The 19,661-nt window shown below is 41.0% G+C and overlaps 1 protein-coding gene across 6 annotated transcripts in view; it reads right to left on the minus strand.

Moving 5' to 3' along the window:
- The window catches only part of gtpbp8 (GTP binding protein 8), a 29,124-nt gene extending 15,265 nt beyond the window's left edge, over positions 1–13,859 (minus strand). For 2 of the 6 annotated variants that reach the window (XM_073045746.1, XM_073045743.1), the window contains exons 1-4: positions 12,994–13,231; positions 9,660–10,052; positions 9,159–9,257; positions 693–823 (exon numbers count right to left, since the gene is read on the minus strand). In XM_073045746.1, coding sequence (XP_072901847.1) covers positions 693–823; positions 9,159–9,257; positions 9,660–10,052; positions 12,994–13,068 — 698 coding nt within the window. In that variant the 5' untranslated portion in view covers positions 13,069–13,231. Of the gene's footprint in view, positions 1–692; positions 824–9,158; positions 9,258–9,659; positions 10,053–11,758; positions 12,162–12,993; positions 13,232–13,699 lie in introns of those variants that run through there. The other 4 variants (XM_073045744.1, XM_073045747.1, XM_073045745.1 and 1 more) reach the window with 4 other exon arrangements.
- Positions 13,860–19,661: the final 5,802 nt, after the last annotated feature.

Here is a 19,661-nt window from a genome sequence, read left to right on the forward strand (position 1 = left end):
AAACCCCAGGAGATCAGCAGTATCTGAGATACTCAAACCACCTTATCTGGCACCACGATCAAAGTCACTTAGATCACATTTCTTTCCCATTCTGATGCTTGGCCTGAACAACTAAACCACTTGACCATGCCTGCATACTTTTAAACATTGAGGTTCTGCCAGATGATTGGCTGATTAGATATTTACATTAATGAGCAGGTGTACAGTGTACATAATAAAGTAGCCAATGAGCATTGTTAGTGCATGGAACTGGCTTATTTGGTAGCACATTTGACTGAACCAAAAGGTTGTCACTTCCATTCTCAGTTCATAGACTTGAACTCAAAAATATGAATTGATATTCCACTGCAGTATTGAGGGAATGCTGTGTTTTCATTTTTCTCCAATGGGTGTAAAATCACAGGATTTTACCTGGTATTCTGACCAACTTAACCCACAATGAAAAAAACATAAACTTTTTCATTTTCATATCTTTGTTGTGGTCTCCTCTGAAAATTGATTACCAATTTCATGAGAACATAATAATGACTACACTTCAAAAAGCAGCTTTAAAGCACTGCCAGATCCCGAAATTATGACGACTGCTACTTACATGCAAGTCATTTGTAATATGGCTCAGAGTAGAGACATATTTACCTATTTTACAAAATTTAGAGAAAATAGAAACAAAACTTAGACCAAGTAACACTTACTTATGTCTTGCTTGAAGATAGATCTCCACCATTTCCACAAAATCAGATGGTGCCTTATACCCATAACCAGGCATATCCACCACAGTAAACGCTTTTCCCACTTTAAAAAAATTCATTTTCCTTGTATGTCCCTAAAACACCATGGAAAGAGAACAACTTATGATCATGGAGTTAATTACAGCCATAAATATTAGCATTGCAAATACACTTACATTTTCACTCCAGGATTAGTTACATATGAAATGTTATTGTTCCTTAACAAATAAAATTGTAGCGATGGTTTGATTAGCAAAAACATTCACTTCCAGTTCTCAGAAACAAAGGGAAATCACAAATCAATAACTTTGACAATAAATTACAAGGTAACTTTCAGATATATTTAAATTTTGAATTATAGTAAATTTGGCATGGTAGTAAATGTTCAGAAATGCAATTGAAATCTATTCAGCAATAAAAGTGAAAGAAAATCATTCGGTCAGAATTTTCAGCTCTTGAGCAATAGACCACTAAGATTTCCCCCCCCCCCCCCCCCCCCCCATGGCAGCTAAAAAATAATTTGCGTTCCAACTTAAGCTGCAGGTTGTTAACAGTATTCTAAATGAAAAGGACCACCGTGGGTCTTGCCAAATGATGAAGCAAGTCTGGCCAAACCAAACACGAAGGAAGTAGGGTAAAGTAAACTAAGTTACAAAGGAATAAAAGGAAAAAAAGTGAAAGTAAAGCTTAGGTTTTCTCTCTGTGCAACAAGCAGAGGAGCTGTGTAAATTGTTCAGCAATATGAAAGAGTGGATTTAATTAAATATGATTCAACAGCTAAAATGATTACTTGATCACAGATGAGGTAGTGCAGCCTATTCAACAGATTTATTTGTCCCATACACTTTCCATTGAATTGACAATGCAAAACCAGTTACTTTCTTACATCAGGTATCAGAGATAAAGCTCAACACCAGAAATGTTATTGTAATAGAACTAAATTTAAAGTGATACTAGTACAGATTAATACATCAATAAGTACTAATTCTTTGGAGAGATTCCTGATTTCAAACCAAAATCACGTTTCATTCACACATACTGTTATGCTCCAAACAATAAAAGGTTTTATGGTTATGAAGTAGAATCACGATAATATTTATACTGTAGCAATACAGCAAGGAGAATATTTATTGACTCTGAGGAGTAAAATTCAGAATGCTTGATTCCTAATCCATTATAATTTACCCAGAGTAGAGATTGGTTGACTCAGCCACATTCTCAGAACATGCTAAATGAGGAGATGCAAGAAGCAATTAATGAGTTCAATAAAGCAGCATTGAGAATGGCAATAAAAAAGGTTCTGTCAGCCTCTCTCAGGAATCTGACTATGTTGCTGACATAGGCAAATAAATAAGGGAAAAAGGTCAAAATATCTGAGCAATCCATCAAAACTTGGTAAAAAGAAATCACTGCATCAAATTTGGTGACTGCATGATAGAGGTGTTAAATGGATGTGACACAGGATATCAGAATGTGGGTGAATGGTGGGACAAAAGGTATACAGTTGGAGACATTACAATATTTTGGCATGCTATGCAAACAAATTTTAGCAAAAAAACCAACGCTTTATGTGACCATGTTCTTTTGCACAGAACATGCTGTTAGATCTGGAGATGATGTCTAGAAAGTTCTTTGGAAGTCAAGAATGAAGTGCAAATCTTACAGTTATAGATATCTTATTAAATGTTCACCATAGTGCAGGTCAATCAAGGTCAGCCTGAACCAGCAAGCAAGGTAAGTAAAGAGAAATAACAAAGAACAGGAAGACATGCTCTTTATATTGCAAACTGGTTTAGATAAGGAAATCTGTGAACAAGTACAGTCTGAGTCACTATTCACCTTTGCAAAGAAACTACAGAAGTATAGAACCAAATATACAAGTTCCTAAAAGTTTAAAGACAAATATATAAAATATAGATAAATATAAACATGTTAAGAACAACACTCCGGATCCCAATTCAACAGCTTGTCCCTTTGATTCTAAATGTAACATTTTGAATCAGACCTGAAATTTCCGATGTAAAAAAATCTTGCAGTATCAACATCAAGCATAAAATTTAATCATGCCGAGTTTTTAGTGACCACTAGATGTCTTCTGAATCAAAATCACATTTAATATCACAGTAATATGTTGTTTTGTGACAACAATGCATTGCAATACACAATTTAAAAAACTATAAATTACATATTTTATAATATATACATACACTGACATGCATTAAATTAGTAGTGCAAAAAGAGAAAAAATAGTGCGGTAGTGCAGATCCTTTCATAGTCCATTCAAAATCTCATGGCGATGAGGAAGAAGTGTTCGTCTTTAGATTCCTGTACCTCCTCAATGGTGGCTACGAGAAGAGGGCATGTCCTGAGTGGTGGGCATCTTTAATGATGGATGCCACCTTTTGAAGTTGTCTTCAATGGTGGGAAGGTTAGTGCCATGATGGAGCTGGCAGTTTGCAACTTCTAGGAGTTAGTGATTTATAAAGAAGGCAAGACAGTGGCTATACTTCATTAGGAGTCTGAAGAGATTTGGCATGCCAACAAATACACACAAAAACTTCTATAAATGTACTGTAAAGAGCATTCTGACAGGCTGCATCACTGTCTGGTACGGCAGGGGGGGGGGGGGGGGCTACCTCACAGGACCAAAAGAAGCTGCAGGGGATTGTAAATTTAGTCAGCTCCATCTTGGATACTAGCCTACAAAGTACCCAGGACATCTTCAGGGAGCGGTGTCTCAGAAAGGCAGCGTCCATTATTAAGGACCGCTGGCACCCAGGGCATGCCCTTTTCTCACTGTTACCATCAGGTAGGAGGTACAGAAGCCTAAAGGAACACACTCAGTGATTCAGGAACAGCTTCTTCCCCTCTGCCATCTAATTCCGAAATGGAAATTTAACTCTTGGATACTACCTCACTTTTTTAAAAAATATACAGTATTTCTGCTTTTTGCATGTTTTTTTAAAATCTATTCAATATACATATACTTCCAATGATGTGTAACACCTATTCAGGGTCAATACGACACAGTAATTTCCATCCAGGGATGTAGTCCTTGATCAGGGATTTTGCTGTATACACTCTGTATGGTTGAAAGCAAAGATGACTGTAAGTCAGAGATTTTAGTTCCATCTGTCTTCCTTCATTCCTGTGCAGCTTCACTTGCTTGGTCATTAATTTAATGAAGCAAGGTCCAGGCATGGCTGCCAGTCCATTTCTCATCACTTGAATCACTAGAGGTCGCTGTAGCAGCCCCATCATATCCATTCTGTAATTACTCTTAACTTCCAGATACAGGTAACACACACAAAATGCTGGTGGAACACAGCAGGCCAGGCAGCATCTATAGGAAGAAGCACTGTCGACGTTTCCAGCATTTTGTGTGTGGTGTTTGAATTTCCAGCATCTACAGATTTCCTCGTGTTTACTCTTTAAATTCAGATACAGGTGCTGCTTTGGATATCTGTCCAGTAAGGTGGTGTATCCCAAGGGGAAGGATCGGTGACAGGACATCACTCTGCTTCTCCATACTGTCTTAGTTTGTCTCTGAGCTTTGTATACTTCACTTCGACTTGATCACATTTCTGTTTTTATCTTCCATTTGTTCAATTAACACAGATTTGCTCTTTAGATTTTTTTTTACTGTCTGTCATACTGACTTCATAATTTGTCTCAACTCTCCTTTTTTCCTTGTTCACTGAATACACGTTTCAATCTTTATCATGCTGACTTTATTCCCTGGATCTTACCCTATGCCTTTTAAATATCACTACAGCCAAATTCCATTTGAATCAGTATTGATGGTATACTTCATTGACTTCTACACTAGTTATCTAGTTGGAATATTTTGTTTAGATAAGAACTCAAAATTTCAGTCATCTGTTCGCATGTAACACCTGGAGGTTCAGCTTCCCCTTTTCCTGCCGTAGGTTTCCCCAAGATTTGACTGTGACTTTGATTCTCCTCCTACTACGCCTGTAGATATAGAGCAAATGTCCACTTACATAGATAGATAGATAGATAGATACTTTATTCATCCCCATGGGGAAATTCAACTTTTTTTCCAATGTCCCATACACTTGTTGTAGCAAAACTAATTACATACAATACTTAACTCAGTAAAAAATATGATATGCATCTAAATCACTATCTCAAAAAGCATTAATAATAGCTTTTAAAAAGTTCTTAAGTCCTGGCGGTAGAATTGTAAAGCCTAATGGCATTGGGGAGTATTGACCTCTTCATCCTGTCTGAGGAGCATTGCATCGATAGTAACCTGTCGCTGAAACTGCTTCTCTGTCTCTGGATGGTGCTATGTAGAGGATGTTCAGAGTTATCCATAATTGACCGTAGCCTACTCAGCGCCCTTCGCTCAGCTACCGATGTTAAACTCTCCAGTACTTTGCCCACGACAGAGCCCGCCTTCCTTACCAGCTTATTAAGACGTGAGGCGTCCCTCTTCTTAATGCTTCCTCCCCAACACGCCACCACGAAGAAGAGGGCGCTCTCCACAACTGACCTATAGAACATCTTCAGCATCTCACTACAGACATTGAATGACGCCAACCTTCTAAGGAAGTACAGTCGACTCTGTGCCTTCCTGCACAAGGCATCTGCACCAGTCTAGCTTCTCATCTAACTGTACTCCCAGATACTTGTAGGTCTTAACCTGCTCCACACATTCTCCATTAATGATCACTGGCTCCATATGAGGCCTAGATCTCCTAAAGTCCACCACCATCTCCTTGGTCTTGGTGATATTGAGACGCAGGTAGTTTGAGTTGCACCATATCACAAAGTCCTGTATCAGTTTCCTATACTCCTCCTCCTGTCCATTCCTGACACACCCCACTATGGCCGTGTTATCAGCGAACTTCTGCACATGGCAGGACTCCGAGTTATACTGGAAGTCCGATGGAGCCTATAGCCTGAATGAATGGGAGCCTACAGCCCTAATCAATAGATTATACTCTCAAAATTCTGATCAACCATACAAAACCAAATAGATTACATCAAATTATCAAATTAATAGACCACGCACAACTAAAAAGTACTGGTTAACTGCACTTAAAATAGAGTAAGAGGATCCAAGTTTTAACTTCACTCTTAGACTTCCTTTAAATAATGTATTGAGGCAAGAACCAGGTGTTTCTGATAATTAGAAGCGAGGAAGGTCTTACCTTCTAATAAATGTGCACACTAGAGAAACTTTCAGATTCGCCTGGGATTCTTCCTGTCCATAAACTACACAACTATTCCATTCATGACAACAAATTGCTGGATTTGGAGATGATGTTGTCCAGAAGGTTCTTTGAAAGTCAAGAATAAGGTGCAAATCTTATGGTTACAGCCATTTACTGGATATTCACCATAGTACAGGTCAGACAAGATCAGCTTTTTTTTAAATTTCAAAAGCAAATTTTATTCATAATAAAAAAAACATACAAAAGAAACAGTGCAAAAAACTGTCTAAATTCACAGTTGTTACATTTAGTAGTGTAAACTTAAAGAAGAACAGATGTAACACCATTGCCATTTATATGGCACCCTCGGGTGATCCCACTTTCATTCTTCGGGGGCTTCCTCACTCAGCTCAGCCCTTCCATATATGGCAGTATACTGTGATCCTTCCCCAGAGAACAATTAGTATTGACTGCACCAAGCTTCCCTCATCAGCACGTACTCCTACAGCCTGAAATATGCCAGTTGACAGCATTCCCTTATAGGCATCTCACTCTGCTGGAAGACCAACAAGGTTTTGGCAGACTGAAGGTTATCTTTCACTGAGTTGATGACCCTCCAGCAGCACGTGTCCCTCGGTGCATGTCCCTGGAAGTAAACTGTAGATCACAGACACTGGGGATGAACTGGGACACACACCCTTGCAACCCTCTTAGCAAGTCCAGTCTACTAAGAGTGGGTGGCCATCTCTTCCTTCCTGCAACCATCCTGAGGGGGCGATACGTCATCTGTGCACAAAGGTTCTGAATGGGAGGGCAACTTTCACCATAGCCAAGTGTTGTGTTTGGTGTATGTTGGTCAGATCTGACGATGGGGCATTCTGCCAGATTGTTTGGACTATTTGTTCAGGGAACAAATCCACAGTATCTCTGCCCCACAGTGTCTGCAGTATGTTCTGTGTTGACCAGTTCCTGATGTTGGGCAGGTGGGGCTCGTCAGCCTTGGACAGCAGTCCGCCTAGGAGAAGGAAAACTCTGATGTTAAACCTCCATACCCACCCATGGGAAAGGCTTTAGGAGTAAACCCTGAGGAAGAAATCCGGAGCCGGGGTCCCTAAGGCAGTTTGATGTTGTTTACATTAAGTCCCTTACTATTTGATATTGCCTTGGAGCCCTTGGCAGTCGCTCTTTGTGATTCACCCAATATACCGTAGATGTCGGATTATAAGCCGCTACTTTTTTCCCACGCTTTGAACAGCTTTGAACACTGCGGCCTTTACTACGGTGCGGCTAATGCATGATTTTTTTTCATGCCGCTAAAAACATTTTGCCTCGTAACAGTAGACCAATAAAAATTAATGAGTAGTTCACAGAGGTCCAATGAAATTGTACGATAAATCAAGCGCACTTTCACAATTAAATTATTGTAAATCAGTCATTTGTACTCACCCTCATCAACATGGAAAACACTCGAAGAAAAGCATTGTGCTGCCTTTATGGCAGTTATTTAGTTTATAATATTTTCGCTTAGTAATCCATTTGTTAGTATTTTCTAGTTAAAGTTAAAAGTGTTAAGTATATTTGTTTTCTGTACATCCCGGGATACTATGACATCACATCCGGTTTCGCCGCGTCTTGTGGGAAATACCGGTTTACGATAAACGGGAAGGTGGGGGCGAGCACATTAGCCGAGCGCATTAGACCCGAGCACATTAGCCGAGCGCATTAGACCTGAGCGAAAACGCTGCTTTTAAGTTAAAGGTGATCAATAACTTTTCCTGGTAGGCTGCAGTATATATTTTTTTACCAGTCGTTAGGGAGATATTGGAATGTTGTTCGTGCACTGTTCAGTAAAAAAGTATACGCAACGTAATTTGTGTGTTACCGATACGTATGTATATTTAAAAGTAGCCGTGTTAGAGGCACGGTTCGAAAAAAAGCATTTGCAATATGTATTTGTTTATGTTACCATACGGATTTAATTAAAAGTTAAAAAATCCTCACGTGTAATATCTTTCTGTGTAAATATCTCATATTACAACGTGGGACACCTGCGGCCTAAAATCCGGTGCGGCTTGTACAAGTACAAAATTGATTTTCTTTCTAAAATTAGAGCCAGCGGCTTTTAATCAGGTGCGCTCTGTAGTGCGAAATCTATGGTATCTGGTATTATTCATGGGAATGGGACGCATAAGGTATTATGATATGCAGATGACCTGTTACTATACATCTCTAACCCAGAGAAATCCATTCCTGCAATAATATATAATAATATGTTTAGTAGTTTTTCTGGTTATAAATTGTATCTTAATAAGAGTGAGCTTTTTCCATTAAATATGCGAGTTCCAATCTATAAACAATCACCATTCAGACTGGTTACTGATTACTTATTTGGGTGTTAAAATTACTAAGAAGCACAAGGATCTATTTAAAGTTAACAAGGATATGAACTGGTCTGAAAAGATATCACTTTGGAATGTTTTTTTCCGGCTATTCTTAAGTCCTGTGAATAATGCAAGTCGCTTACTACAAAACAAGCCTTCAATAGAAGAGATGAGCTATAGTTTGATATTTAATCAAAGGGACTAAGTTTACCTAGTCTACTACTGTATAATTTAAAACTCTGTAACCTTGCAAATAAATTAATAAATAAGTGCTCACTTCCACTTTTCCCCTTCACAGCCAGATGTCCATAGAAACCTTACTCATGCATCTGTCAATTCATCATATCCCCATCATCTTTAATTCCTTCAATCATAACTTGGCTGAACTCCACAGCTCCTTATGTACCTTCCACCAATGCTCTCAAACCTACAAACTCTAGGTCTGAATAACACCCAAAAATGTTATCTTCTCACCATTTATAACTGATTTCTTGATAACTTCTCCAAAATGTAAAGGTCTTATTTTCACAAAGTATGCAAGCCTTGTCCTTTTCCACACAATGTTTTGGTCTCAATTTCACACTCAATGATTTGAGAAAAACTAGTGCATTCTCCCCTGTACAGTGCCAGCTGAATGCCCCTTTCCCTGCATAGAAGAATTCCTGGTCCAATGATTTTTGTATGATCAGGTTAACAATACAGTTTGTGATTGGGGATAATGTGGGGATGGAGGTTTCAAAATTCCTGAGACTACTACATGACATTCATCATAGGTGACCAATACAACATAGCATTTGTACCAATAGAATACATCATGGCCATTTTTAAAATAAAAATGTGTAATCCTTCAGCCTACAAATACTCACAGGAGTTTTTGAAACTCTAACTTCAATTCCAGGAACCAAGGAAAACAAGGATTTTATCAATGAAGACTTTCCAACGTTGCTTCTTCCTATAAAACACACCTGAAAGAAAAAAAAAATCGAGAAGGTATAAACTAGAGGCTTGAAATGTATTGATATGGAGATTGCTCCGCAATCATAATTGTAGGGGCTTTAGTCAAAATTATTCTAATCCCTAATCAACATCCATCCATTTTGGAAAATTAGTTGAAACAGCAAGAGAAAAGGGTACAAGAATTTGATGAAGATATATTTCCACAAATCTGCATTCCCAGTGGAAGCCACAATCAGAGAGAACACAAGAGAGAAGTGGTTGCAGTGTGGTTAGAATTTACCATTCTCTGTAACTAAGAACACAACTGGTGATTTAGATTATAATGGGGGAAAAAATACTTCATTGTTGTTAATTCAGGACAGTCAGCTCATATATGACTTTTGTTAAGCATGGGGAAAAGTAGCACTAACCTCTGGTTGAGATATCACTGGTGCATGATCAATCCTGACAGCAGAAGTGAAATAATCTATACTGTGCTTTCTTGAAGGCCTGAAGAATTGTTCTGCAGCAGCAATATCCTGAAAACTTGGATTAAACATCTGGAAGTTCATTTTATTTACATTCTTCATTAAGTACTGTTCCAAGGTTTTTAATGGATAAGTAAAACTGATAAGCTTCTTTGTACTTAATTTAGAAACTTCATGGATAGAAGATAGTTTGTGTATGTTTCCGTGGATAGGACACAGTGAAATAGCTCTCTCTTGTGCCACTTTTGTTTTCAACACTTGTGCTAGGCAGTGTGAACTCGATCGTATAGTCCACATTATTCCAGTCTCATGCAGTATTATAAATACGAAATAAACCTGAAAGAGAAAATTGGAAGTCACAATGAAAAAAACACAGGCAACATCCAATAGGTTAAGAAATCAAAGCAACATTCACAAAGTGTGAACTAAAACAAGTTATAACTGCCCTCACTGATCTCAGAACTGATTCTGGAGATAATTCTATAAAAATTATATATTTTGAAACAGAATGGAACAAAGCAAAATGATGCAGATATTGAAAATTTAAATAAAAGAAACAGGAATTCCTGGAAGAACTCAGCACATCATGTCATACTTGTAGAAAGAGAAAATTAGAGTTAATTTTTCATGTCAATTAGTTTTCATCAGAAGAGGGCTCTTTCTGATAAATTATCAACTTTAAAAAATCATCTATTTCAAAGCTCACTTAATGATTCTTAATGATACTTAATGATTCTTTCTCAACTTTGAGATGGCACCTGTGAATGAAGATGCAGCCAGAGAAGGGAAATCTGTCTGTGTGATGTGTGTATGCATGAGTATTACTGCATGCCTTTCCTTTATAACCTTGCTTTTTTAAACCTGCTCATCTGCAGAATACCATCTGTTTTAAGGATTCCAGTATTATCCCGATACCTAGGAATAAAATAAGGTGATGACTACTGACTACTCCCCCAGTGGCTTTGACATCAACCATCATGAAGTTCTGCGAGAGGCTGGTCATGATATACACCAACCTTCCAGACAATCATGACCCACTGCAGTTGCCTCCCACTTAAATAGGTCTATAGCAGGCACCATCGCCCTGACACTCCACTCATTTCTGGAGCATCTGGACAGTAAAAGAAACCTATGTTAGACTATTGTTTACTGACCACAATTCCACCTTCAACAAATCCATCTCTAGACTCATAGAACAAGGACTCAACACAACCCCCTGCCAATGGATCCTCGATTTGCTGACCAACAGACCACAATCAGCAAGGATAGCAGCAACAGTTCCGCCAAATTATTCTCAGTACTGGCGCAGCACAAGACTGCAAACTCAGTCCATTACTTTAGTCCCAACCATACACTCAGGACTCTTGGTCAGATTCTAACTCCATCAACAAGTTTGCAGATGACACCACCACAATTGGCTATATTTCAAATAACAACGCACAAGATAGGAAGGAGTTAAAGACTTGGTGGCATGGTGATATGACAAGAACCTTTCCCTCAGTATCAGTAATACAAAATAGCTCGCTATTCGCTTTAGGGAGGGGGCATGGTGCACATCAACGATGCTGAGGTTGAGAGGTTTGAAAGCAACACCCCCATTAGCCTGTCTTGGTCCAACCATGTAGATATCACAGCCAAGAAAATTCATCAGTGCCTCTACTTCTTCATAAAGCTGAAGAAATTTGACATATCCTCTCCGACCCGCACCAGTTTTTATTGATGCTCTATAGAAAGCATCCTATCCGATGCATTATGGCCTGATATGACAACTGCTCTGCCCAAGATGCTAGAAACTGCAGAGAATTGTGGACACAGCTCGGCACATCACAGAAGACCACCTCCCTTCCAGAGACTGCCTACGCTTTTCACTGTCTTGGTAAAGCAGCCAATACAATGAAATGAAATGTATAGATGGTATGCAAAACAAAGTTTATCATTGTTATCTCGGTACCTGTGAAAATAGACTTATTCACAGATTTTGCTCCACAGGAAAGCAAGATCTTAGGTTAAAATTATCAACTGGATCAAATTTTCCAACTGACCTATTCCAGCAAGTTTGCTTATTTTTGCAGCTTTGTTGTTGTTTAGGAGAAATAAAATCAATTAATAAAAAAAACGACAATGGAACCAGTAAGTGACTTGGATGTAAAAGTCTTGAAAGAAGAATGGGCCTCTGTAGTTCCATATCCCCTGTCATTCCTACACTTAAAATAACAGGGTAGCTTCTCAACACACACAAAATACTAGAGGAACTCAGCACGCCAGGTAGCATCTATGGAAAAAGCACAGTCAACATTTCAGGCCGAAAACCTTCGGTAGGACCAGAGAAAAAAAGCTGAAGAGTAGATTTAAAAGGTGGGGAGGGAAACAGCAAGCGATAGGTGAAACTTGAAGGGGGAGAGATGAAGCAAAGAGCTAGGAATTTGATTGGTGAGAGACAGAAGGCCAGGAAGAGAGAAAAAAAAGGGGGAGGGGAGGGGTGGGCAAGGAGATAATATGAGAGAGAGGGATAGGGGAATGGGAAATGGGGGGGAAGAGAGGCATTACTGTAAGTTTGAGAAATTGAAGCTACACAAACAGAATATAAGGCGTTGTTCCTCCAACCTAAGTTGGCCTTATCACTCAGTGGAGGAGGCCATGGATGGACACATCGGAATGGGAAGTGGAATTAAAATGGATGGCCACTGGGAGTTCCCGCTTGTTCTGGCGAATGGAGCGTAGATGGTCAGCAAAGCGGTCTCCCAATCTACATTGGGTCTCACTAATATACAGGAGGCCACACCAGAGGCACCGAACAACAGACTCACAAGAAGTGTCACTCATCTGGAAGGACTGTTTGTGGCCCTGAATGGTAGTGAGGGAGGATGTCTAGGGGCCCATGTAGCACTTGTTCCATTTGCAAGGATAAGTGCCAGGAGAGAGATCAGTGGGGAGTGATGAATGGACAGGGGAGTCACATAGCAAGTGGGGGAGAGGGAAAGATATGCTTAGTGGTGGATCCCGTTGGAGATGGCGGAAGTTGTGGAGAATTGCGTGCTTGACGCGAAGGCTGGAGGGGTGGTAGGTGAGGACAAGAGGGGCCCTATCCCTAGTAGCATGAAGGAAGGATGGGATAAGAGCAGATGTGCGTAGGGCAGCATTGATGGTGGAGGAGGGAAAGCCCCTTTCTTTGAAAAAGGAGGACATCTCCTTCATTCTAGAATGAAAAGCCTCATCCTGAGAGATGTGGAGGAGACAGAGGAACTGAGAGCTTTTTAAAAATAATGTTAATGGGTACCGTTGGCACTTGTCTAACATCCTGTGTAAGAGACGATGCCGTGTTGAAATGGGGATTGACAAAAAGGAATTCCATAGAACAGCCCTCCTGGTCCACAATGCCAGTGCCGACCGTGATCCCGATGCAAGGTCAAGTTTATTGCTATCTGGGCGACCATGGAAGCACCGTGTAATGAGAACCTTGTTGTAACGGGTACATAAGATTCACAACACAAAAATACAACTGCAGATGCTGTGGATCAAAGAATACGTACACGACGCTGGAAGAACTCAGCAGGTCAGGCAACATCTGTGAGAAAAGAGTAGCCAACGTTTCGGGCCGAGACCCTTCATCAGGAATAGGGGGGAAGAGAGGGCCGAAGCCCAGTAATAGAGATAGAGGAGGGGGAAGGTCTAGAGGCGCCAGGTGGAAAACCAATCAGAGGAAGGATAAGGGGGGGGGGGGGGGGGATAAGCATGAAAGAACTGTAGAGATAAGATACACAATGTTCGCACGAAACGCGGGTGTGGGGGTGAAGCGAACGATACACGTTGGTTTGTGGGGCCAGGTACAGAGAGTTGGATAACTTGGGTGAAATGGGCGACCGGAGCGCACAGCTGAAGGGTGGTCACGCTGTCAAAACCACCGAGCAGAAGCGGCGCTCCGTTTTCTCCGGGGAAGGTCGTCAGCTGCCTGGCTCATTATCGCTGAGAAAGCCCGTACTCACCGGCTTTTCCCTCACTCACCTCCCGCGGCCCAAGGAAGCAGCCAGCCGGGCCGCTGCGCGTCCCAACCTTCATCGTCCCCCTGGAAACAAGAGGAGCGGGTGGAAGGGCCGGGGGAACCCTTTCAGCTTGCCAGTGTTTAAAGCAGAAGTCCTCTTCTGCCTGGAAAAATATCAAATACAGAATTAAATTGTCCTCTGCCACTCCCAAACACCTATTTACAATAAGCCCCACATCGGCCTCTGGGTTCCTGTATCAGATATAAAACTATTTTACATTTATTTTGATGTAGATAATGAAATAGTGTTTAAAACTTTTGAATCAAGGCAGAATATTGATCCTTAATAATGTGCTCATTTCCACTCTGCTTCTGGAGAATGGATATTAGTTACGTGTGTCTGTCAATTCGTCAAGCCCGTGATATTTTATAATTATTTCGCAACATAGGAGGCATTCGGCTCATCTGGACGAGATGGTATTACGTGCCCTGTCCGCAATCCATGAACTCAGAAGAAGATTTTAAGCCCCTATCCGATGCACATGAGATATCTACGGGTATCCTCACGAGAGGAAGGTTATACTATACCTACCTACTCTAAAAATACCAGCTTACTTCCCCGTCTCTGCGGTGAGATCTAGCTGCCGATGCCGACTGCTTGAGTCGTGCCCCACCCCCGTACCAAAGTGGAGATACTTCCAGCTAACTAACTAATTAAACACAGCTTATTTTATTTTAATTATACACGTTGAAGCTTAAACAAATACGCTCAGTGCCTCCTCTTGATCCTCAGTGAGGCCACCCTCAGCGTGGAGCAGCAACACTTTACTGTCCGGGCAACCTCTAACTCGATGGCATGAATATCAATTTCCCCTTCCAGTAACAAAACTCCCTCCCCCTCCCCTCTTTTTCTATTCCCCACTCTGGCCAGTTATTTCTTCTCTACCTGCCTATCATCTCCCCCAGAGCTCCACTTCCTTCCCTTTCACCTGTGGCCCACTCCTTTCATCAGATTCCTTCATCTCCAACTCTTAACCTTTCTCACCCAACTGGCTTCACCTTCTAGCTATCCTTTCTCCACTTTCCTGACCTTTTTTATTCTGGCATCTTCCTTCCTTTCCAGTTCTGAAGGAGGGTCTCTGTCTGAAACATTAACGGTTTGTCCACTTTTATTAATGCCACCGGACCTGCTGAGCTCCTCCAGCATTTTGTGTATGTTCCTTTGGATTTCCAGCATCTTCAGAATTTCATGTGTTTATGAAAATACACTCAGAAACATCCTGTACCTAATAAAGTGGCCACTGAGTGTATGTTCGTGGTCTTCTGCTGCTGTAGCCCATCCACTTTGAGGTTCAACATGTTGTGCATTCAGAGATACTCTTCTGCACACCACTGTTGTAACACTTTGTTATTTGTGTTACTGTTTCCTTCCTGTCAGCTTGAACCACTCTGGCCATTCTCAGCTGACCATTCACATTAACAAGGCATTTTCACCCACAGAACTGCTGCTCACTGGATGTTTTCTCTGCACCATTCTCTGTGAACTCTAGAGACTGTTGTGCATGAAAACCCCAGGAGATCAGCAGTTTCTGAGATACTTAATCCACCCAGTCTGGCACCAACAATCATTTCATTGTCAAAGTCACTTAGATCACTTTACTTCCCAATTCTGATGTTTGATCTGAACAACAAGTGAACCTCTTATCTACATTTGCATTGAGTAAGGTGATTGGCAAAAGCTCCGGCTCTCAGCTTCACCCCACCCCCTCAGGTCTTCTCCTATCATTTCGCATTTCTCCCTCCCCCTCCTACTTTCAAATCTCTTACTATCTTTCCTTTCAGTTAGTCCTGATGAAGGGTCTCGGCCTGAAACGTCGACAGTGCTTCTCCCTATAGATGCTGCCTGGCCTGCTGTGTTTCACCAGCATTTTGTGTGTGTTGCTTATACTGTAACTATCCACTTTTAAAGACTAGTTCACTTCCCTGTTTATTCTCCATGATGCATTTAGCTGTCAATACCCTCCATCTGTGTAGTGTGTGTCCCCCCCCCCACCAAGGCGAAAACCTTTCCAGCTATCAAAGCAGTTTAATCTCAGTTCATTTATTTTTATTGTTAGACATTTAAATTCAAGCGACAGTCTTAAAGCACATTTAAAACTCAGAGGATTGCTATCTTATAAAATGTTTCCAAATTACAAACCATTTCTTAGACACAAAGGATTTCCAAAACACAGGTACAATTCCTAAAAACTAAAAAATACTTACCCTCTGATTTGCAGACAAACCAGTTGTCCTTCACAGAAAATGAAGGCAGAGGAATGGTTTCTAGTTCACCCCGTGCTTCTGCTGTGATTTTAAAATATATCTGTACCTTTTAACACAAGTGGTCTGAAAGCTTCTGGAAATAAGAGATCGCAGGTACCCACATTTAATGCTGTGAAGCTTGTGCACATAAGCCTTCCAACTTATTGATAGTTCATCTATTGATATGCTAAATGATGACATCCATCTGGCCTTGAACTAAGCAACTTAGCCAGTGCTGCCTATTTTAAAATAAGCCAAGTTAACTAACCTCTGTCTTATACTGCACCTCTTCAGCAGATAACACAAGTGCTATGGGGCCAGCAAGTCTGTGGGGTTTGCTAAGTTGTGTTTGTAACTTCAAACTGATTGCAGCTTGCCAGTTGCATTAAGAACTGAAGGCTGGCTCCTGTTTATAAGAAGGGAAACCAGGAGTATTAGTTGGAACTTATTCAAAAGCAACACTTTGATTTTTACAAGTGGCTGCTGCTGTGTTTATAATACTGAACCTGGCAAAAAAAAACAACTCCCTTTGGTCATGGATGTTTCCTGCGGATTTTTGGGTGTACCCAAACAATGGGGGTACTGTCCTGGGGATGGACTCTCTAAGTAAGGCAGGTGCTATCACAGACTCAGGAAAGGGAGAGATAACATGGACAAGACAGAGACAGCAAACGTGTATGATCCACAGAGCAGACAACATGGCCCACAGGAAGGGAGAAACAGGGACAGGAGTTGGAACAAAGTATGGGAATCATGTCAGGGGGTCCCAAAGGTAGGGGTCAAACACAGTGAAGAAGTTGTAAAAGCAGTGTGGCTGCCGGTAGAGGCAGCAGCAATTAAAATAATGTCAGTACCTCCAGTTGAACTCTATCTTTTTGTGTGTTTCCCCCTAGCTGTCAGTCTGTGGTTTTGTATTGTCATGTGTTCCTGCTCTACCCCGGCCCCTGTATTACTGAGTACTCCATCTCTCATCTGTTTCTCATTATTACCTGTATTGCTGCCACCTGTGTCTCATTGTGCTCCACCTATCATCTGCCTCTCTGTTTATTGCTCAGTGTATTTCAGTCCTGTGGTTTCACCTGTTTGTTACTGGATTGTGCCAGTGAATTTTCCTGAGCCTCTCCAGCATTCATATCTGTATGCTGTCCCTCTAAATATTGACTCTGCCTGTTTCCCAATTCTGGTTTTTGGAATTCTCTGGATGTTTTGATCTCTGCCTGAACTTTGACACTGACTTTGTTCACACCTCGGGATTTCTTACTCAATTAATATCACTGTGTGCACAGTACTGGTTCTGCTATTGGATCCCTGCTCCAGCGTCCTGACAAGTAAAGACACACCAGAAAAGGGAGAGTAAGAAACAGAAAGGGAATGAGTGGACAGATTGCTGGCCAAAAAGAGCAACAGAACACGAGATGTCAGAAATTGAAGTGAAAGAAACTACTGGAGCTGATTGAATGGGATTATATGGAGATGTGAAGGATCATGGTAACCAGGTTTAAAAAAAACATAACAGCAGTAACATAGTGCTGATTGGGGAGAACCTGGGGGAGAAAAGATGGTCCTCCAAAATAATGGTAAGGGAGCTGCCTGAAAAGACAGGATACACTCCCAGGTGTTGTTACTAACAAATGATATCTGTGCCTGTGTTCAGTCTGGGCAAGACAGCCAGTGCAAATATTGGGCTCAGGATAAACCATATGACTCATCTTGCCACCATCACAGACAGAACAAAGAATCAAGTCTGCCCAGTAACAATATCATTACATAGAATTAGGGAGCTGAACAACAACCTACTGCCTCACATCTGACCTGTGAATGAAAGAGAATGGGAATGCGAATGCAGGAAATTTAGACCATCAGATCAATGTCCTAGGAACAGAATTAGGCCATTCAGCCCATCAAGTCTGCTCCACTATTCTATCACGATTGATTTATTGTCCCTCTCAACCTCATTCTCCTGCCTTTGCTCTGTAACCTTTGACACCCCAACTAATCAAGAATCCATCAAGCTCCACTTTAAATGTACCCAATGACTGGGCCTCCAAAGCCATCTGAGGCACTCTTTCACCATCCTCTGGCTAAAGAAACCCCTCATCATCTCTATTCTAAATATACGTTCATCTATTCTGAGGCTGTGCCCTCTGATCCAAGACGCACCCACTGCAGGAAACACCCTCTCCAACCACCACTCTATCTAGGCCTTTCATATGTTTCAATGAAATCCTTCCTCATTCTTCCAAACTGCAACAAGTACAGGCCCAGAGCCATCAAATGCTAGCATACCTTAACCCTTTCATTCCTGGAATTATTCTACTGAACATCATCAGGAGCCTACTCGTGCCAGCACACCCATTCTAAGACGAGCAGCCCAAAACTGCTCACAATACTGCAAGTGAGATCTGACCAATGCCTTATAAAGCCTCCACATTACATCCTTCCTGTTATATTCTTATCCCCTCAAAATGAATGATAACATTGCATTTTCCTTCCTCACCACTGACTCAACCTGCAAGCTAACTTTTAGGGAATCCTGCACAATGACTTCCATGTTCCTTTGCATTTCTGAATTTTGAATATACTCTCTGTTTAGAAATTAGTCTACGCCTTTATTCGTTCTAACAAAATGCATGATCATACACTCCCCTGCACTTTATTCCATCTGTTACTTCTTTCTCCGTTCTCCCAATGTCCTTCTGCAGCCTCTCTGCTTCCTCAACACTACCTGCACTCCACCTATCTTCATGTCATCCTTAAACCTGGCCACAAAGCCATCAATTCCATCATCCAAATTGTTGACGTATAATGGGAAAAGAAGCGGACCCAATACCAACCCCTGTGGAACACCACTAGTTACCAGCAGCCAACCAAAATAGGCCCCCCTCTATTCCCACTCTTTGCCTTCTGCCAGTCAACCAGTCTTCTATCCATGTTAGTATCTTTCCTTTAGTAACATAGGCTTTTGTTAAGCAGCCTCATGTGTAGCACCTTGTCAAAAGCTTTTTGAAAATCCAAGTAAACAACATTTAAAGACTCTCCTTTGTCCATCCTACCCGTTATTTCCTCAAATCCAGCAGGTTTGTCAGGCAAGATTTCCACTGATGGAAATCAGACTGATGTTGGCCTACTTTATCATGTGCCTCCATGTACCCCAAAATCTAATCTTTAATAATGTACTCCAACATCTTCCGAACCATTGATGTCAGGCCAACTGGCCTATAATTTCCTTTCTTCTGCCTCCCTCCCTTATTAAAGAGTGTAGTGACATTTGCTATCTTCCAGTCCTCTGGAAACTTTCCAGCATCTAGTGATTCTTGAAAGATCATTATTAATGCCTCCATAATCTCTTCAGCCACCTATTTCAGAATCCTGCAGTGTACACCATCTGGTCCAGCTGACTTATCTAACTTCAGACATCTCAGTTTCCCAAGCACCTTCTCTTCAGTATTAGCAACTACTCTCCCTTCTGCCCCCCTGACATTCTCGTATTTCTGGCATACTGCTAGTGTCTTCCACAGTGCAGACTGATGCAAAATACTTAGTAAGTTAATTTGCCATTTCTTTGTCACTCATTCTTACCTCTCCAGCATCATTTTCCAGCAGTCTGATATCCACTCTCCCCTCTCTTTTACACTTCCTATATTTGAAAAATCGTTTGATAT

This window comes from Hemitrygon akajei, chromosome 5, assembly GCF_048418815.1.
Source record: "Hemitrygon akajei chromosome 5, sHemAka1.3, whole genome shotgun sequence".
Classification (NCBI taxonomy): domain Eukaryota; kingdom Metazoa; phylum Chordata; class Chondrichthyes; order Myliobatiformes; family Dasyatidae; genus Hemitrygon; species Hemitrygon akajei.